At 48.7% G+C, this 22,199-nt stretch overlaps 1 protein-coding gene across 4 annotated transcripts in view; it reads left to right on the plus strand.

The window, feature by feature from the left end:
- hao2 (hydroxyacid oxidase 2 (long chain)) overlaps window positions 1-22,199 on the plus strand; it is a 242,731-nt gene that overhangs the window by 124,392 nt on the left and 96,140 nt on the right. The window contains exon 1 of one of the 4 annotated variants that reach the window (XM_038801981.1): window positions 11,700-11,838. The exons of 1 other annotated variant lie outside the window; for it this stretch is intronic. Coding sequence is in view for 1 of the 3 variants with exons in the window: in XM_038801979.1 (XP_038657907.1) it covers window positions 12,005-12,042 (38 nt within the window). In the remaining 2 variants the exon portion in view is untranslated. Of the gene's footprint in view, window positions 1-11,699; window positions 11,839-11,956; window positions 12,043-22,199 lie in introns of those variants that run through there. 2 more of the 4 variants (XM_038801983.1, XM_038801979.1) reach the window with 2 other exon arrangements.

A 22,199-nucleotide genomic window follows, 5' to 3' on the forward strand; every position in this document is an offset into this window, starting at 1 on the left:
AGCAGACGGTACAGCGCCCAGGACCGGACCTTCATCAGGTCCGAGGTCCAGAGGTTGCTGAAGGAAGGGGTCATCGAGGCCAGCAACAGTCCCTGGCGAGCCCAAGTGCTGGTGGTCCGGACTGGGGAGAAAAACCGGATGGTCATCGACTATAGCCAGACCATCAACTGGTTTACGCAACTGGACGTGTATCCTCCCCCCCGTATTTCCGCCATGGTAAACGATATTGCAAAATACAAAGTCTTCTCCACTGTGGACCTCAAGTCCGCTTATCACCAGCTCCCCATCCGCGCGAGTGACCGCAAGTACACCGCGTTCGAGGCTGATGGGCGCCTCTACCACTTCCTTAGGGTTCCATTCGGTGTCACAAATGGGGTCTCGGTCTTCCAACGGGAGATGGACCGAATGGTCGACAAGTACGGATTGCGAGCTACCTTCCCGTACCTCAATAATGTCACCATCTGCGGCCACGACCAGCAGGACCATGACACCAACCTCAGGAAATTTCTCAAACCGCAAAACTCCTTAACCTCACTTACAATAAGGATAAGTGTGTGTTTAGCACCGACCGCCTAGCCATCCTCGGCCAAGTAGTGCGTAAAGGAGTGATAGGCCCCGACCCTGAACGCATGCGCCCCTTGATGGAACTCCTTCTCCCCAATACCCTCAAATCCCTCAAACGCTGCCTGGGTTTCTTCGCTTACTACGCCCAATGGGTTCCCAATTACGCTGACAAGGCCCGTCCCCTCATTCAGACCACGACCTTCCCGCCGTCGACAGAGGCCTGCCAGGCCTTTAGCCGCATCAAAGCGGAAATCGCAAAGGCCACGATGCGCGCCATCAACGAGTCCCTCCCCTTCCAGGTCGAGAGCGACGCATCAGAACTAGCTCTGGTGGCCACCCTGAACCAAGCGGGCAGACCCGTGGCCTTCTTGTCCAGAACCCTCCAGGCTTCCGAACTCCACCACTCCTCAGTGGTAAAGGAAGCCCAGGCCATAGTCGAAGCTGTGCGACATTGGAGGCACTATTTGGCCGGCAGGAAGTTAACCCTCCTCACAGACCAACGGTCAGTAGCCTTCATGTTTGATAATGCACAAAGGGGCAAGATCAAGAATGACAAGATCTTGCGGTGGCAGATCGAGTTGTCCACGTACAGCAACGATACCTTGTATCGTCCTGGGAAGCTCAATGAGACTCCTGATGCCCTGTCCCGCGGTACCTGCGCCAGCGCGCAGATAAACCGCCTCTGCTCCCTCTGCCATCTAGGGGTGACCCGTTTCTACCATTTCATAAAGGCCCGCAACCTGCCTTTCTCCATTGAGGAAGTCAGGACAGTAACCCGTGACTGCCACATCTGCGCGGAGTGCAAACCGCACTCCTACCGCCCCGAGCGTGCACATCTGATCAAAGCATCGCGCCCCTTCGAACGTCTCAGCATTGACTTCAAGGGGCCCCTTCCCTCTAGCAACCGCAACATTTACTTCCTAGCGGTAATCGACGAATACCCCCGCTTCCCCTTCGCCATTCCCTGCCCTGACATGACCACATCGACCGTCATTAAGGCCCTCCTCGCCATCTTCTCCCTGTTCGGCTACCCCGCATACATACATAGCGATCGGGGGTCCTCATTTATGAGCGACGAGCTGCGTCAATTCCTGCTCAACAGGGGCATTGCCTCTAGCAGGACGACCAGCTATAACCCTCGGGGTAACGGACAGGTCGAGCCGGAGAATGGTACCATCTGGAAGACCATTCTACTGACCCTCCGGTCCAGAGATCTCCCTATTTCCCGATGGCAAGAGGTTATCCCCGATGCCCTACATTCTATCCGCTCACTCCTCTGTACTACAACAAATCAGACACCTCATGAACGTCTTCTTGTTTTCCCCAGGAAGTCGCCCTCCGGATCCCCTCTCCCGACGTGGCTGGCCGCCCCCGGACCCATCTTGCTCCGGAAGCATGTGTGGGTGCACAAGTCTGACCCGTTGGTGGAACAAGTCCAGTTACTCCACGCTAACCCGCAGTATGCGTGCGTGGAGTACCCCGACGGTCGGCAGGACACGGTCTCCCTCCGGGACCTGGCACCCGCCGGCATGCAGCCTTCTCCCCCTTCACCACAGACCCCCTCCCCTGTTTTTTTTCCCCCAGCGCTCCACCCAGGCCACCCCTTCCCCATCCATGGCGTCTCCACCACCAGCCCGGGTGACGGAGACAGTTCAAGGACCATCGCTCCCGGACTCCAGGACATCAGTGAAACCACCACCATCGGCTAAACCAGCGTCACCAGCTCCACTGCGGCGGTCTGCCAGGACGTCACGGGCAAGGAAAAGGCTGATCAAGTCGATTTAATTTCCAACAACACCATGGACCTTGTATGGACAATATGTACTATTGTTAAATGTCTGGGCCAGTGGGAAGGCAAACCCTTTTCTTCCCTTCTCTGGCTACCACTCATACCCCAGTTCTCGCCCCCCCTCCCCCCCCCCCCCCCCCAGCTCTCGTTGATACCCTCCTCCCCGGCTTCTTTCTCCGCAAGGGGTGAATGTGGTGGTATGATTGACATAGCTGCCTGCCATTGGTGCAGAACACCGGCTTACCATTGGCCCTGGTCGGTCATGTGCCTCTCGACCGATTGGTTGAGACCAGTCATGTGACGGCTCCCCGATTGGTCGAGAGGCTGAGTTAACCCCACCTCCAGGGCGAGGTATAAATACCCAGCACGGCCTACGGTCGGCCATTTACTGTAGTCGACTACAGGGCTAACATCTAGCTTATTAAAGCCTACTTTTGTACAGCAACTCGTCTCGCGTTCAATTGATGGTTCATCAATATGCCTGGTCAGTGTCCATCCCTTTTGCACAGTTCACTGTGCCTCCCTCACGGGATCGCCCCTGTGATAAAATGGGTTGTTGTCAGCCTTTTTGAAAACTGGTTTGCGTGCCGGCCTCTTGCTTCACGTCCTATTTACTTTGTGCCTTTGGAAGGCATGCAGCCATGATGGCCACACGTGCATCACCAGCTTCTTTTTTCCCCGTTTCTTGCCACGACGCTGTTTGCTGCTCCTCTATGTTTTCTGTCTCTTCTGTCTCTGGCTTGTCAGTCATGACCTCACCTTCTTCCCTTTCACTTTTGTCAGTGGGATGAGCTAGCTCTCCCAGTCTTCTCCTCTTCCTCCGTCTTGTTTTAACAATTGGTTTGCAAATTCTTTTCTTTTTATGTTTGGGCTTGGCAGCCCCTGGCTCGGTGCTGGTCTGCACCCTGTGCTGGGAGGCCTGCGGATGCTCAGGTGGAACCTGAGACAACGACATGTCATCACGGGGTTGTGTGACTGTGCCCAATTCTGCACGCTCAGCAGGATGTTGGAGCACCTCACTTTCTGGTGCCTGGGTGGAGGTATGACACCAGGTGCTGACCATTCTCGGCTCACTGGAGCAACGCTCAAAGGCTCCTCATCACTGGAATTGATGATACAAACATTCTCCGGGTCTGACGATCCTGGCGGTGGGTCATCCTGGTCTTGCTCAAGAATATGTGTGTGATCCTTTGAGCTGCATAGTGAGATAGTCATCAGCTCCATTGCTGTTTCACACTCGGAGTTGTCATTGTCTTCAATATCAGAGTTAATATCATCGTACTCATCATCAATACCTTCCCACACATCATCATCAATACCAATATTGTCATATTCATGATCAATATGTTCCCACTCATCCTCAATATCCTTGAAGATCAGAAGATTGACTGTTGGAATCATTTCAGAGGCGTGAAACAATTCACCAAGTTTCTCTGGAGAAAGCTTCTCTAAGATTGGCGCAATGTCGTCTGTTCCTAGCTTGTTCAGTAGCTGGTCTGCCGAGGTATCAGCCACTGCGACCTCAGTTTTCATTTTGAAATGCGCCATCTCAGAGCTCCCCGCCCTTCTCAGTGTCCACCGCGGTCTGGGCATCTCCCGTGACCACCTTGTCACTCCCGCAAAACCACTGGAGTGGTGCTTCTTCGGCCTCTTCATTAAGCCTGTCATTGCTCCTGCAAAATAGATTTACGAGCATTTCATATCGGTCTTCATCTGGCTCACCTTGTCTGTAGTACCTTCTCCTGTAAAATACAACATTGCACAGGGAATTATGTGTTCACGCAGGAGGCAGCCAAATTCAAAGTCAGCATCAAGTTTTGTTGCTGAACTTTTGCTTAACATTCCACGCTGTTGAACTTCAGGAGGATTGAAGAAGTTAAAGAATGATTCATTTGGGACAGATTTTGTGACTGTTCTGCGAAAGCCTCGACCTTTGTGTTTCGGTTTAGTTTTAATTGGTTTCAACGTGACATTTTTGCTCTCCTTCCAGTCGATTTTACCTCCTGTGCACTCCATGATTTCTAGTTCATCAAAGAATGAAGATTCAAGCTTGTCAGGCCGCGAATCCATCTGGTACACTTTCATAATCACCTCACTTGTGAAAAACTCTTTGGTCTCAAACGTAACCTCCAGACTGAAGCTCCACAGCTTCTCATGCTCTGAATATTTAACATTCACATCTTGTAGATGCTTTAATATGGGCTCGTCATGCTCTTGTATCAACGAGGAGATTGGTCCTCGTTGTAATGTCAAAGTCACATCACAATAATGAGTTATTCAAGAACACCATGATTTCCATCTGGTTTTGATGGTTTCCGGCACGTTCTTACTAGCTTCGGTCTTTTTTGAAATTGTGTCTTTGTCTTTTTTGGTCGGATTCTTCTAGTCCTTGGTTGCAATGGGATCAATGAAGAACTATTCATCCGGGGTTATCTCATCCACCACGTTTACTGATCTTGTATGGTCCACTGTAGGACATGCAAAACATTGTTTAGCAGAATGCCCAACGCGGCCACATCTGGAACAGACTTTGCCGTGGGCCATGTCGATTGCCACACTTTGGGCATAAGATGGCGGCTGGCTCCTGTCAGCCACTTAAAATTATCGCCTGCACTGAGACCACATTTCTTCATGATGTGCGTCACTGCACTAATGGCGCTGGTGTCTTCCTCTGTGTTGGCACCAAAATGCCTTGAGCTGAATGCACTGTTTGCTGTGCATCTACCTCACTCATAAGACACATCTTAATATGGCTTTTGGATTGAAGCCCTTCTTCTTTCTGGGTACGTGTACTAAATGTGTCATGTTCACATGCTTCGTAATTTTTTTTAGCGAGCAATACCGATCAAAATACTTCAATGCCTCATCGTAGCTGCTGCTCTCCTCTTCATTGTCACCTGCGAAGGTATTATACAGTTCTGTTGCTTGAGGACCTGCTGCCGTGAGCAGCAACGCAATAAGCTTGTTGTCAGGCTGTGCCTGCAGGCCTAGGGCAACAATATAGAATCCGGATTGCTGCTTAAAAGCACACCAATTTTTTTCTACATTACCTGAGAAATGCTGGTGGGGTCCCTTTAAACCATCCATCTCTAACTCTATCCTTCTATTGCGCCGAGTCGCCAATGGTCACAGTTCACCAGGTCGGTTTGACCACCGAATTTTAACTTTGTCACTGTCGTCGTTAACTTCAAATCTTCAGCACTCTGGTACCATGTTGTGTTCGGTGTTTGATATCTTGCAAGGAATCCACAGAACTGCTGGTGACTTGTCCAAACCAGGATTTTTATTAATGCACATGTGGTAAGGTAACGATCAAATACAGAGCAAGTTATCATGGAGTTTCTTTATACTCCCCTGAAACTACCCCTATGCACGACTGTCCTCTTGTACAGCTTACATCCTTCTCAAGATCATTGGATCTGCCCTGGCTATTTTCTGAGTGCTTTGTCACATGACCACTGTCTCGAGACCACATGGTGGATCTATACTGCCACTTTCTGATTGGAGGTCGCACCACTAACTGTATATAACACCGTCTACAGGCATATCACCACAATGGCCTGGTGACATCATTGGCACCCCATATTGTTTTAACCTCATGTGAGGGTGTATCCTGCACAGGTGCATCTTGCACTACCTGCAGCCACAGCAGGAGGTGCTGTCTGGCAACAAGAATTTGAAACATTCTCTACCTTGGGAACTCGTTTGGGGTCAGGGTGAGCAGGAATGCTCTCCCAGCCCAGGTCACCCAATGAGCCATCAGGACTCTAAAGTCTTGACCTCCCTCCAACTATGCCAACTCTCTCCAATTGCTTTGAATTTGCAAGCGCGAACTTACCCTCCATTCGCTTGGACCACCTGATCTAATGCTTGATCACCTCAGAACCCCTCTCCATGTGACTGCTGGGCATCAATTCCTTGGATCCCAGGCAGCAATCTCCTGCTGCCAAATTCCCAATCCCATTGGGCAGGTAGTGAATCTGGCTGGGTATCAGGTGGGAGCTTTTATTTCAATGAAGCCCTACTTTCATATCCTGAACTCTGCAGGTGCATCAGTCACAAGCAGGCTCTTGCACACTCACTCCCTGTGAAATGTTCGTGAATGGTATTCATTTTAAAGGGGAGGAAAGTACAGCAAATTATTTTCTTGATCAAAATAATTTTTGCTCCCCCTCCCTCCCTCCAGAAATCCCCCAACAACCTTTTTTTCCAGAGATGATAGATTTGTGATGTTTGTTTTGGAATTTATTTTAAATCTGGAGATCTTCAAATGGAATTTCCTTCCTTGCTACCTCGGTCACTCTAGAGGTGCTACTTAAAGGGAATATTCTGGAAAGGCAGTACAGGTATCGGACCCTGTATCTGGAAACTCGGGACCGGACATCTGTCGGATTTAGGGATTATAATACATAAAAATAAAGTGTGAAAAATTAAGAATAAAAGGGTTTTATTCGGATTGCTACCCATACAGGGTGCCAGCTTCGAATGTAGCTGCTGTTTGGGTCCTTTCGGATTTTGGGACACATGATAAGGGGCACTGCAAATGCCAAGGGCCGTGATTTCAAATCACCCAAAGCCACATTCAAACTGTCTTTCATGGAGATCACATTACTGGCTATGAATGCAGACTTCTTAGAGCAAACATGATTTTTTTGAAACGGTAACGCAAAGGTATCATGCTTAATATTGTACAAATGCACCTTTCAAGCTGACATTATTTTGCAGACAAGTGGATTCGCTAAAAATGCTGAAGGATTACATATTGCACTAACCTCTACAGAAGCTTCCATATAGTTTCTATTAACCTTTTGTTTTGAGAGCTGAAACAATTTTGTTTTTATCTGATGCTCACATTGCAATGAACTTTGACATCTCGCCATAGAAGTTCATAATGGGTCATCAGTTATCCATTATGCATAAAGCAGCCTAGAATCTAAAAGTTGGACAATTTTGACGCCAAAGGGTCGGGAGGGCACTTCATTTGTGCAAGGTTAATGAATATCCATAGTACTACATGTGCACCTCAGGCATTCATTTAGTTTACGCAGTTTGAAACGTCAGCACTGACTAGCAACAAGTGATAGTGGCCATGGCCTTGTGGCAGTCTTATCTTCTGTGTCCTTTACTGACCCCAATCTCTAACAGTATATTGTGAGATATGTTAATGTATTAAATAACGCTCTTTACTTTTTATGTAATTTTGTAAAGACTTTCGATGGAACATGAATGTGTCCATATTAAATATTCAAAATATATTCTACTTAAACCAATATTTGCGATGTAGTTAAAAATTAATCAACAGTCAATCTTAATCTTGAAATGGCAACAGTCCCTTAACATACAGGCTTGTGTTATATAAAGTGAACAGAAACTTGTTCCCTGTGTTGAGCATGTTTAGGTGTCAGCATGATATCTCCCCGAATCAGCAGATTTCAGCAATGTTCCTATTATCGAACTGGAAGAACAGCTGGGTCATGGCTGGGGTCAGTCAGCACTCGGTAGAATGAGCTGCTGTACACCCACGGTGCTGCCTAATGCAGCTTCCACCTACTCAGTACACTGATGCTAAGACATGATTGGATCAATGACTTTCAAACATTTTTTTAAATGGGCCTATCTATTTAAATTATAGCACAACAGTAACACTACATTATACTCATGATATGAAGTTGTTAAATAGAATGTGTTTTAATAATACTTCCAAGGAACAAGATACTTACCTACAGTGACAGGTCACTGTCTGTGTGGAGTCTGCACATCCTCCCTGTGTGTGCGTGGGTTTCCTCCGGGTGCTCCGGTTTCCTCCCACAGTCCAAAGATGTGCGGGTTAGGTGGATTGGCCATGCTAAATTGCCCGTAGTGTAAGGTTAATGGGGGGATTGTTGGGTTACGGGTATACGGGTTACGTGGGTTTAAAGTAGGGTGATCATTGTTCGGCACAACATCGAGGGCCGAAGGGCCTGTTCTGTGCTGTACTGTTCTATGTTCTAGATATCATTAAGATGGGTATGTCTGCTTCTCACCACAGAATCAGGTTATCATTGGCATGAGCATGGTGCGAGTACAGAAACACAAAGCATGCGAGAGCCAAGAGAGAGAGAGAGCAGAACATGGAGAAAGAATGAACAGAAGAGATTGAGAGCTCCAAGAGAGCTGGAGTTTATCTGGAGAAAATCGAAGAGAGCAGAATCCCGGGGGAGCAGAAACCTGGAGAGAGCACAAACCCGAAAAGAGTTCAGCATGGGGAGAGCTGGAGCACAGTGAGAGAGCAAGAGCATGGGGAGAAACCAGGCGGACATGGAGGGAACGGGAGTATGGACGAAAGAGCAGAAACATAGGTCAAACGAGCATGGAGAGAACAGGAGCACGGGTAGAGCAGGGGCATGGGAAGAGTAGGGGCAGGGGAGAGCAGGGGCACGGGGAGAGCAGGGGCACGGGGAGAGCAGGGGCACGGGGAGAGCAGGGACACGGGGAGAGCAGGGACACGGGGAGAGCAGGGACACGGGGAGAGCAGGAGCACGGGGAGAGCAGAGGCAAGGGGAGAGCAGGGGCACAGAGAGAGCAGGGGCAAGGGGAGAGCAGAGGCACGGGGAGAGCAGGAGCACGGGGAGAGCAGGGACACGGGGAGAGCAGGAGCACGGGGAGAGCAGGGACACGGGGAGAGCAGAGGCACGGGGAGAGCAGGAGCACGGGGAGAGCAGGGACACGGGGAGAGCAGAGGCACGGGGGAGCAGGGGCACGGGGAGAGCAGGGTCACGGGGAGAGCAGAGGCACGGGGAGAGCAGGGGCACAGAGAGAGCAGGGGCAAGGGGAGAGTAGAGGCACGGGGAGAGCAGGGACACGGGGAGAGCAGAGGCACGGGGAGCAGGGGCACGGGGAGAGCAGGGTCACGGGGAGAGCAGAGGCACGGGGAGAGCAGGGGCACGGGGAGAGCAGAGGCACGGGGAGAGCAGAGGCACGGGGGGAGCAGAGGCATGGGGGGAGCAGAGGCACAGGGGAGCAGAGGCACGGGGGGAGCAGAGGCACGGGGAGAGCAGGAGCACGGGGAGAGCAGGGTCATGGGGAGAGCAGGGGCACAGGGAGAGCAGAGGCACCGGGAGAGCAGGGGCACGGGGAGAGCAGGGGCACGGGGAGAGCAGGGTCACGGGGAGAGCAGAGGCATGGGGAGAGCAGGGGCACAGAGAGAGCAGGGGCAAGGGGAGAGTAGAGGCACGGGGAGAGCAGGAGCACGGGGAGAGCAGGGACACGGGGAGAGCAGGAGCACGGGGAGAGCAGAGGCACGGGGAGAGCAGGGGCACAGGGAGAGCAGAGGCACGGGGAGAGCAGAGGCACGGGGGAGCAGAGGCATGGGGGGAGCAGAGGCACAGGGGAGCAGAGGCACGGGGGGAGCAGAGGCACGGGGAGAGCAGGGGCACGGGGAGAGCAGGGGCACGGGGAGAGCAGAGGCACCGGGAGAGCAGGGGCACGGGGAGAGCAGGGGCACGGGGAGAGCAGGGGCACGGGGAGAGCAGGGGCACAGAAAGAGCGGGGGCAGGGGGAGAGCAGAGGCACGGGGAGAGCAGGGGCACGGGGAGAGCAGAGGCACGGGGAGAGCAGGGGCACGGGGAGAGCAGAGGCACGGGGAGAGCAGAGGCACGGGGGGAGCAGGAGCACAGGGAGAGCAGAGGCACGGAGAGAGCAGGAGCATGGGGAGAGCAGAGGCACGGGGGAGCAGAGGCACGGGGAGAGTAGGAGCACGGATAGACCAGAGGCATGGGGAGAGCAGAGGCACGGGGAGAGCAGGAGCACAAGAAGAGCATTTGCATGGGGGAGAGCAGTTGTACAGGGAGAGCAGGATCATGGTGAGGGCACGGCGAGGGAGAGAAGCGGAACCCGTACAGACCCTGAGCCAAGGGAAAGCTGGAGCCCAGATGGACCCTATGCATGGGGGGAACCATTGAATGGGGACAGCATGAGCATGAGGTGAGCAAAATAACAGTGTAAGCCAGGGTACAGGGAGAGCAGGAGCACAGGAGGAGCCTGAGTCTGGGAAGTGGTGGGGCATGGAGGAGCACCTACTCGGGGGCGCAGGAACATTGGTATAGCAGGAGCACCTTGGGAGCAGAGCGCAGAGGAAGTAGAGCACGCCTGCTGCTGCCATGTACTCACGCTTTGACCCCAATGTCCTGGATAGTCATTCACCTACAAGGTTAGTTTTCTGTCTCAGATCCCCAGAAAGCTTTGCAGTCTTAGTTCACAGTAGGTCAATTTATCTGGGGTCTGTAGAACCCAATGTAATCACCATCAATCCACATATTTTATTCTATTCAAGAATAATTATGCAAATGAGCTCATTAGCATTTGAGCAGTTTGACTGAAGCCAGCTACAATCCTTTGGCAGATGGGTTCCGGTTTGGCTCATTTCTCTTTTCACTGAACAACACACACATGCACAACACCCAACTTTAGACACACAATGCCCTTTTTTGGTGTCCTGCCAATTTTCCTTTAGTGAGTTAGGATGAAAGACAACCACAAAGATAATGGTCTCTACAAACTGTTTTTCAATGTTCCATGTACTTGGTGGTTCTTTGGTGTCTAAATCCTAGTAGGGTAAGGTAAGGGGGAAGAAAAGAGGGATTGGGGAAGGTCAATTCTTGTTACCTCATCCTGAATAAAATGCACCTGCTCATAGAAGTCCCCAATTTCACAACCAAAGTGATGTCACTAATCGTGAGGCCTGCCAACTCTACTTCTGCACATCCTAGACTTAGTACCCTTACACTCCAACTAGGCCTGCACTGGGACACAGGCTTTAAAAAATAAAATCGCAAGATCTGTGGAAAAGAAAGAAAAAAAGAAAGTCAGACTCTCTTTCAATCTTCTAAAGTGCGTTTCCTGGTTTGTGGATCATTAAAGCATCCATCACTTTCCTAGTGATTGCTACAAATGGAATTTTCGTCACATCCAAGAACAATATTGTGAATGTGTGTGTGGGGGTGGGGTGGGGTGGGGGGGCAAAAGGGATGGGAGGTGGGTTGTAAGAAGATTTTTTTTTTCAAATCCATAGGAAAGAAACAAAGAAAGACATCCTGTGACAGATAATAGTGCTAATCATTCCACACAACACAGTAGCATGACAGAACAGCAGTGGTTAGCTGTACAGCAAGATTCACAATAGTCACTAATCAAAAGGATAGGATTACTTCTCTTGATGGCACAGGCTCAGCACAATTCTGGCAGCCGGTGCCTCTGCAACACAAAGGTTAGCACTGTTTGGCTTTGCACAGAGAGTTAATCCCTGATAGTTTTTTGTACTTTTTGTATTACATGAACCCTAAACTGTCTAGTTAGGTGACAGCCTGTGTGTTTGTGTGTTGGATCCTTTTGGGTGTTTAGCCCAGCGGTACAGAACGATGCTGCTGATTTGTGCTATTCTTAACAAAGAAATAAAGGAAATCAGAGCAGCCTCAAAATACCAGAAAATTAGGACTTGAAGACTGAAGGTAGGATTGGTTTACATCCCTATAGATTCGGGTCCTTCCATCGCTTGCTATAAGCAACCGCGCAAATAAATTGATAGGTGTGCCTCCGCCCCCTTTTTTTAGTTTCACAGTCGTTTCATGTTCCGATTTGGACGGCTTGTATGTTGTGGGCCAAGGTTGGGTCACGATGCAGCAACAGCTACTTCTTACACAAACAGATACCACGTAATGTTTGCATCATTTTATTCCTTGTTTGTTATGTATTTCTGGTATGTGTTGCAATTTCAAAAAATGATGGTTTTGCTGGTGTCTGAATTCGATTTCAGTTCAGCCTCTTTGGGATGAGTTGTAGGAAATCAGCAGTGACATTTGTGCACTTTTCCCCTCTTGATTCAAAACACCGGGCATTTTTTTTTTTTCAATTCAAATTGGAGCTGGTCGAATATAATGGGATTTCCGTAAGGTTTAGAAACTATTTGAATGACCTTGTTAAATAAAACTGGGACATATTTGCAAAGTGCAGCGCATTTGTTAAGTCAGCAAATGTAAGAATATCTAAATCACGTCAGCCCAAGGTAAAGTGAGAATAGTGAGATTGTCATAGCCAATTAGCACATATATCGCCACAGCCTGGTTGACATCTTGTGACGGAAAATATTTCTGACATCACTTGGCTGATTGTGGCAGTCTGTGAATCTCAGTAGCTTGGGATGATAAATAAATCTAACTTTTGGTCATTTTATAGCACAAGAAAACACATTAAATGTTTATTAATGTCACAGAGACGGTAATGTATCTTTAGTATCTCCTGCCATTATGCCACAAAGTCTTATGAGTGATCTTCGATTTTTTTTTTTTTGGTTTTAAATTTTGGCTCTTTTTTTGGATTTTGGTTTTCATGAGTTTAAGCTATGTGCTGGAAAATACCTGGCGAGAAAACCCTTTGATGGAACTGTTGACTTAACAGGGTTGACAGACATTAATATTTTTAACTCCTGGTGACAGAGCCTTGATGAAGGCGCTATGATCTCTGGATACATACATGTGCATTTATGCTGACATGTTTTATATATCGTGAGCTATATTTACATATTTTACAAATTTAAATCTCAACAGGTTTGAAAATGCTTCTAATACCGTTTCCTATTAATGAATGAAAAGAAAGAACGTGCATTTGTATAGAACTTTCCACAAACTTAGGACACCCTAAAGCCAATTATGTCATTTTGAAGTAAAAACTGAAAATACTGGGATTATTTAGCAGTTCTTACAGCATCTGTGGAGGGCGAACCAGAGTTAATGCTTGAGGTCAATGACCTTTTGGACTTTGGTTTTGTGCAAGTACTTTTCAAGAGTAGCTACTGTTGTAATACAGGGAAATGGAGCAATTTGCCTAGTGATGGTCATGCAAAAGGTAAACAAAAAAATCAACAGCTAATCTGTTTTAATGGTTGAAGGATAAACAATGACCAGGACATCAGGAGCACAGCACTTCTTCAAAAGTTGACATGGGATGTTTTCCTTCCAACTGATCATGGACAGATTTTCCTGGTTTACTATGTCATTTAAAAGGTCATGATGTGGAGATTTCGGTGTTGGACTGGGGTGAGCACAGTAAGAAGTCTTGCAACACCAGGTTAAAGTCCAACAGGTTTGTTTGGAATCACTAGCTTTCGGAGCGCAGCTCCTTCATCTGAGGAAGGAGCTGCACACTGAAAGCTAGTGATTCCAAACAAACCTGTTGGACTTTAACCTGGTGTTGTCAAACATCGTACTATGCCCATCTAAAAGGTGACAGGAACTTCCAACCATCTAGCACTTTTTCACTAGAGCTCTCCTGGTTTTCTGGCCACCGTTTCTCAATTTAAACCGTACAGCGTCAGATTAATTGACCATTCCTGCGAGTGTCGTTGTGGGATCTTGCTGTGAGCAAGTTGAGTGTCACATCTGAGAATACACTGTTTTTATTCGTTCTTGGGATGTTGGCATCTCTGACAAGACCAGTGTCTGTTGCCCAGCCCTATTGTCCTTGAAAATGTGATGGTGAACCACCTTCTGGAGTTGTTGCAGACCATGTCTTGTAGGAACACCCACAAGTGTTGTGAGAAAGAGAGTTCCAGGATATTGACTCAGTGATAATGAAGGTTGAATGATGTGTCACTTGGAGGAAACCCCACAGCTGTGGCGTTTCCATGTTTCTGCTGCCCTTGTCCTTCTAGGTTGCGGGTCTGGAAGGTGTTGTTGAAGGAGGCATGGTGAGTAGTATGCATTTCTGTCACTGTGAGCTAATGGTGGAGGGGATAAATGTTTAAGGTGGTGGGTAGGATGTCGATCAAGTGGGCTACCTTATCCTGGATGGTGTTGCATTTCTGGGATGTTGTTGGAACTGTACTCGGCTGTAGTTTTCATTCCTGACTTATATCTTGTAGATGGAGGACAGATTTTGGGCGCAATAGTGTGAGTTACTGTAGAATTCCCATCCTGCTATTTTACCAGAGGATTTCAGTTTCTGTTCCATTTCTGGTCAATGGTAACCCCCAAGATATTGATAGTGGAGGATTCAATGATAGTAATGTCATTGAATATCAAGGGCAGATGATTAGATTCTCTCATGCGGGAGGTGGCCATTACCTGGCACAAATGTTACTTGCCACTTATCAACCCGAGCTTGAATGTTGCTGAAGTTTTCTGCATGCAGGCATGAACTGCTTCAGCATCTAAAGGGTTGAAAATGGAATAAAGCATTGTTAATCATTAGTGAACATCCACATTTCTGACCTTATATTTGAGGGAAGGTCATTGATGAAGAACTAATATGGCTGGTCTTAGGCCACTACCCTGAACAACACCTGCAGTGATGTCATGGTGCTGAGATGATTGATATGTTGAATGCCAGTTTTGAGTTGCGAGATCTGTGCTGAATCTATCCATTTAGCATGATAGTACTGCACAGCACAATGGAAGATGTCCTTATGGGGAAACCAGAATTTTGTTTCCAAAAGAACAGTGTGGTGGTCATTCCTACCAATACTACCAGGGACAGATGCACCTGTCACAGGTGAATTAGTGAAGGTGAGGTCACATAGGTGTTTCCCCCTTGTTGGCTTTGTCATCACTTGCCGCAGGCCCAGTTTTGCACTTACATCCTTCAATGAGTCAGCCAGCTTAGTCAGCAGTAGTGCTACCAAGCAACTCTCGGTGACAGGCATTGAAGTCTTCCATTCAGAGTGCATACTATGCCCTTACTGCCCTCAGTGCTTCTTCCACGTGGTGTTGGACAGAGAGGGTGACTGCTTTATCGGTTGATGGAGGATGGTAAGTTTAGTGACCTCAGATGAGTCTGAGGTGAGGGATAAAGAGAACTAGTTTTATTGCAAAGTAATAGTACTCTTCAGACCCCAGCCGGGTCTGAGGTGTCGGTTCCAAGTCCGCCAACTTTTATATTAAAGTCTATTACCCAGTCCATGGGCTCCCCGCCCTGCAGTGGGAGGAGCTCGTACTCAACAATGCTCATGGGGAGACTATTTACTCTAACCCCGTATGTCTCGTGCTAGTTATAATATTCTTCCCCACCCCCCGTCACCAAGTCCGAAGACTCTTCCGATGACAGTGGAGTAGAACATAGAACAATACAGCGCAGTACAGGCCCTTCGGCCCTCGATGTTGCGCTGACCTGTGGGGAGTAGGAGGATGTCCGTGTCTTCTTACTCTTGACTGCGTCTTTTGCGCATGCTGGGCCAGGCCGTGCAGCGTATACCTGGACAGTGAACACAGTGGAGGTATTAGAGACTGCTGAACGGCTTGTTCCCAGTCAGAATCTTCCAGTGTCTGAGTCCCCATGATGGAATCTGAATCAAAACCTCTCTCATCTCTGTATCCTGTCCCCTTGGGGGTATACTCTCGGATCCAGAGGAGTCAGAGTAGGCCAGGCAGTAATTAGCTTGTACTGAGGAGCTCTGCCCACCGCTGGTCCTCTGTTCCTGATGTGGTCAATGTGTTTTTTTCATGATGTGCCTGAACCTGGTATAATACCTGCCCTGACTGGCGAAGAACCGTCCTGGGATCCACTGGGTGCCATCTGCAAAGTTCCTAATGTAGACTGCATCACCTGGTACAAACTGACTGGCCCGTTTACATTGACCTGGGTAACACCGGCCCTGCTCTTGGCTGCGGCATACTTTCCCGCCAATATCTGGTAACGCGAGACTGAGATGGGCCCGGAGTAGTCGGCCCATTAACAATGATGCTGGTGCCAACCCAATAGTGGCATGTGCCGTGGTTCGGTAACAGAACAGGAATCTTGCCAGTGAAGTGTCAATTGATCCCAAAGTTTGCTTTATCAGCTCCCTTTTAAATGTTTGCACCGCTCTTTCTGCCAGTCCACTGGAAGCTGGGTGATATGGGACTGTACGGATGTGCCATGCCCCATTTGCCCTCATAAATCCTGTGAATTCCTCGCTGGTAAAGGGCATCCCATTGTCGGTGACCAACACCTCAGCGTTACCGTGAGTGTTGAATGAGAGCTATAATTTTTCAGTGGTCGCCCTCATGGTAGTCGACGACATTCAGTGGACCTTCAGCCATTTCGAGTGGGCGTCTACTATAATCAAGAACATAGATACTCAGACAAGACCAGGAAAGTCAGCATGTAACCATACCCAAGGCCATGCTGCCCACTCCCAAGGGTAAAGCATTGCAGTGGGCAGACATTTCTGCTGCTCTGACACAAGCGGCATCGTTGGGCCTCCCTTTCTATTTCTGCGTCCAGGCCTGGCCACCAGACTAAGCTGCAGGGGGCATCTTTATTTTCCACACCCCTGAGTGTCTGTTATACAGATCCCGCAAGATGGAGTCCAGGCCCCAGTTTGGGATGATGATATGTGTCTACCGTGGAAGGATGCTGTCTTCAATACTGAACTTGAATATTTTGGTCAAAAATACCCATAACTCTATAAAATATGCGATTGGGCGGATGCAGTTGGGGAAGGTGGCAGGGCCGGATGGGTTTCCGGTGGAATATTATAAAAAATTCAAAGATAAGCTGGCACTCCTGATGGTGGGGATGTTTGAGGAAGTGATAGGGAAGGAGGTGTTACCACAAACTTTGGGACAGGCATCGATTTTCCCGTTGCTTAAAAAAGATAAGGATCTGACAGAGTGTGGGTCGTATAGACCCATATCACTTTTAAACGTGGACGCAAAAGTATTGGCGAAGGTACTGGCAGGTAGGCTGGAGGAGTGCCTCCCGAAGGTGATAGGTGAGGATCAGATGGAGTTCGTGAGAGGGAGGCAGCTCTTTTCGAACATTAGGTGGGTATTGAACGTGGTTATGGCACCAGCGGAGGGGAAGGAAACAGAGGTGGTTGTGACATTGGATGGCGAGAAAGCATTTGACCGGGTTGAATGGGGGTACTTGATGGCAGTTCTGGAGTGGTTTGGGTTTGGACCAAGATTTGTGGACTGGGTAAAGCTACTATATAAGGAGCCGAGGGCCAGTGTCCGCACAAATATCATCAGCTTGAGATACTTTTCTCTCCACTGTGGGACTAGACAGGGATGTCCCCCCTGCTGTTTGCACTCACAATTGAGCCATTGGCCATTGCGTTAAGAATGTCGGGGAAAAGGAAAGGGATAGTGCGGGGGGTGGGAGGCGGAATAGAGCACAGGGTGTCATTATATGCTGATGACTTGTTATATGTGTCGGAACCGAGCGTGTCAATAGGGGGAATATTGGAACTGCTTCGAGTGTTTGGGACTTGGGAGGAGAATGGAATTCCGACACTAAAAGATTTGTTTCTTAGGTGTTGGTTTGCAGGATTGAAGGAGCTGGGAGCGAAATATGGGCTGGATCAGGGGAAAATTTTATAATACATGCGGGTTTGAGATTTTGCCAGAAAGGAGATACAGAGCTTCCCAGTGGAGCCAGCCTCCACATTGCTGGAGGAGTGCTGACGACAGGGGGACTGGAGAAGGGGGTAGTGTCAGCGGATTACGGGGCTATTTTGGAAGAGGAGAAGGCACCACTGGAAGGATCAAAGCAAAGTGGAAGAGTTGGGAGAGGGTCTGGAGGAGGGGTTCTGGTGTCAGGTGCTCTGGAGAATTAACGCCTCCACCTCGTGTGCGAGGTTGGGGCTGATACAGCTGAAGGTGGTATATAGAGCACACCTCACAAGGGGGAGGTTGAGCCAGCTCTTTGAGGGGGTAGAAGATGTGTGTGAATGTTGTGGGCCCCGCAAATCACGTTCATATGTTTTGGTCCTGCCCAAATCTGGAGGTTTACTGGAAGGAGGTGTTAAGGATAATCTCTAAAATAGTGCAGGTGAAACTGGGCCCGGGCCCTCGGGAGGCCATATTCAGAATGTCGGATCAGCCCGGGTTGGAAACGGGTGCGGAGGTAGATGTTGTAGCCTTCGCCTCGTTGATCGGCGGAAGGTGGATCCTGCTGGGATGGAGATCAACCTCTCCACACTGTGCACTGGCAGTCTGCTTAACGCATCCGCGTTCGCAATTTGGGTACCTGCTCGACGTTCGAACGAATACTCATATGCCGCCAGTAAAAGAGCCCATCTCTGTATTCTAGTGAGGTGATGGGTGGGATTGCTTTGCCTTCTTTAAAAAGTCCAAAAGCGACGTGTGGACTGTAAGGATTGTGAACCAACTACCATACATGTACTGGTGACATTTTTTATGGCAGTTACGACCAACCCCTCTTTCTCAATCTGCGCATAGTTGCGCTTTGCTGGAGCCAAAGTTCTGGAGGCAAACACGATCGGTCGTTCTCTGCCATTGTCCATGCGATGTGACAAAACAGCTCCAATGCCATATGGCAAGGAATTACATGTGACTATGAGGGGTTTGGCAGGTCGTAATGCATGAGCAAGCCTGATGAGATCAACTGCTTTTTGACTTGAGCAAACCCTTCTTCCTGTTGTGCTCCCCATGCTCACTCCTTGCTTTTTTTTAGCAAGAGCTATAGGGAGGCCAACATCGTTGTGAGACCAGGAATGAACTTCCCATAGTAGTTTACTAACCCGAGGAGGAAACACAGTACAGTCGCATTCTGTGGTGTGGTAGCTAGTTGGATCGCATTCACTTTCTACGGAACTCGGTGCAATCCCTCCGTGTCTGCACAGTAGCCTATATAAACTAAATCGATGCCTGTGCCAACGTGGCTGACAGTATCCCCCGAGACATGGAATTGTTGAACATCTGTAACAACAATGGGACCAGCTCACCCACAAATTTCTTATAAAATTCAATCGAGAATCCATCCGGGCCCAGAGCCCTTACCCGACTGCATCAAACCCATGCATTTCATGATCTCCAGGTTCAGCGGGGACAACAACTCCTGCCTTCTCTCTACCACTGGGATAGAAAAGCCATCCAAAAATCCCCTCATATACAATTGATCCTTCAGGGGCTCCGACTTATAAAGTCTACGTTAAAAGGTCTCAAGCCTCCTTGACCTCACCTGGGACGGAAACCAACCTGCCACTCGAGTCCTTCACCTGCACTTTTTCCCGTGAGGCTGCCTTAGCTGGAGCACTAACTGGCACCCAGCTTTCTGCCCATGTTCATAAAAAGCCCCCATCGAGTATCACAGCAGGCACCGCCTTGCCCATCGAAAGCAGCCCAAATACCAACTGAAATTTCTTCCTGCTCGCCAACAACACCGGAGTCGGGGCAAGTGAGTATTGGCGATCCACCTCAATGATGGAATCCACCAACCTCTGCCTCTCCACCCTTCCACTCTTCTCTTTATGTGTCCTATAGCAGATTATCTCCACTCTAATGCCACCTTCAGAGCCTCCCACAATGTGGAAGGTGAAATCTCCTCAATCCTATTCAAGTCAGTCTACTCCCTAATGGTAGAGGAAATCCTCTAACAGAACCCCTTATCCACCAACAATGTCATCTCCAACCTCTGCGGGGGGGGGGGGGGGGGGGGGGGGGGGGCGCTGAGTGGGGCCTGACCCCAACACTAAATCCACAAAATGTGGAGCATGATCCAAAATCCAAAATAACTGTTGCCGAATACCCCCCCCCCCCCCCACACACACACACAGACACACACACACACAGTGCCAGGAGACAGTGCCACTGCTGGAGAAGTGCCAGAGTGCCAGTATTAGTAACGGGGGGGGGCCTGTAGGAGATGTACCAGAGGTTCCATGGAGCGGTGAGGGTGAAGGTTCTGTTATGTGCGGGGAGGGTTGGGTGGGGGGGGGGGGGGGGGGGTGGTATTACATTGGTGTGGGTGAGGGGTTTCCATCTTATTTACACGGGCCACCCTTTAACATATTAGGTCTATAGAATCTCTACAGTGCAGAAGGAGGTAATTCGACCCATTAAAGTGCACCAAGCCTCTGAAAGAGCACTTTCCCTAGGCCCACTCCCCCTCCCTCAAAATGGCTTACTCCTCTACCCTATCCCCGTAACCCTGTGCATTGATCATAGCCACTCCACTTAACCTGCACAGCTTTGGACTGGGAGGAAAGCAGTGTACCCGGAAGAAATCTACGCAGGCAAGAGAAGAACGTGCAAACTCCACACGGCCTACCCAAGGCGGCCAGCTCAACGTCATGGGACCCATCCTCCTTCCTTTTTTCCCCACAAACTGTTTTTAAAATATGGCAGCAATAGCCGGCAAGACAGCTGGCTGGCTGCCCTTCGTTTCCCCGCCCTAGACAACACTTTGAAAACAAATCGGAACATTCAGCCATGGTGTTTTTCCCGATCAGTGGATATCTCAACAGACTTTGCAGCCAATGAGGTATTTTAAGTGCAGTCGCTGTTGGAGACAGTGTGTGCACGGCAAGTTCCCACAAGCAGAAATATGATAATGAATTTTTTTCTGAAAGTTAGAAGGCATTTAAAAATACATGTCTTATATTCTCTTTTGCGTCAAAAAGACTGTCCATCTTACAGTAATGTTGTTCACACATTTCTCAAGCGCCTATGCAACTATGAAATCAGTAAGAATAGTGAACATTTTTGTTGATCCACATATGGAGTCAACAAAGCCTATTTGAAATTCATAGCCACGATTTTTCAAAGTCCATTATATATACCAGGTTATAAAGGTCATATTAGACAGCATAGTTTGACTTTCTGGGCAGATGTTCTCTCGTCATCAGCTATACGCCTGTGGGCAATCCTAACCCAATCCAATATAACTCCGAGTGGCAACTACATGACTGGGGCATTTCACAGTAACTTCATTGAAGCCTACTTGTGACAATAAGCGATTATTATTATAATTTCAGTTGTCACTGACAGTCCCAAACTTATTTTCAGTGGTTGCCAAACTGAATAAGCATTGACAATCCTTGATCTGGATTCCATTTTTTTTTCTTTATTCGTTCATGGGATGCGGGCATCGCTGGCTGGGTCAGAATTTATTACCCATCCCTGAGGGAATTTAAGAGGCAACCACATTGCTGCGGGTCTGGAGTCACATGTCGGCCAGACCAGGTAAGGACAACAGATTTCCTTCCCTAAAGGACATTCATGAACCAGATGGGTTCTTCCGACAATTGATAATGGTTTCATGGTTATCATTAGACTTTTAATTCCAGATTTTTATTGAATTCAAATTTCACCATTGGCCCTGGTGGGATTCAAACCCAGGTCCCTAAAGCATTTCCCTGGGTCTCTGGATTACTACTTCAGTGACAATACCACTATGTCACAACTTGGCAGCATAGACTAAACTCTATCCACATCAACCTGACTGTCCTTCCACTGGTGGCTCGAACCCAGGTTTGCTGTACCACCAGAAGTGTAATGATTTGGGCATTCAAAATGCCAGAAATTCAATTTCTCTGTTCATTGCATCTCATGGAATATTAACGTTATCGCACTGAAATTAGTAAGGACCACATGCACTCTTTGCGCGGGCTTTACTCCACATCCAACTGGTCAAATCTCGATCTTACGCTGTTTCCCGATATCCTAAACTATCTAATTCCTCTTATTCTGCTGGGTCACTGCCTGCGCGGAGTCTGCACGTTCTCCCCGTGTCTGCGTGGGTTTCCTCCGGATGCTCCGGTTTCCTCCCACAGTCCAAAGACGTGCAGGTTAGGTGGATTGGCCATGATAAATGGCCCTTAGTGACCAAAAAGGTTAGAAGGGGTTATTGGGTTGCGGGGATAGGTTGGAAGTGCGGGCTTAAGTGGGTCGGTGCAGACTCGATGGGCCGAATAGCCTCCTTCTGCACTGTATGTTCTATGTTCTTCAAAGAGATTATAGTGTTTTCTGCAGCAGTGGGTTGTGGCAGGAGGCTGCACACTCCGAGCATCCTCCGTGTAATTACGTTTTTCATGATGCCGCTTTGTTCTTTTAATTGTTTAATTATGGAGACAAGGTTGCATAAATATGGT

Source organism: Scyliorhinus canicula, chromosome 7, assembly GCF_902713615.1.
Source record: "Scyliorhinus canicula chromosome 7, sScyCan1.1, whole genome shotgun sequence".
Lineage (NCBI taxonomy): Eukaryota > Metazoa > Chordata > Chondrichthyes > Carcharhiniformes > Scyliorhinidae > Scyliorhinus > Scyliorhinus canicula.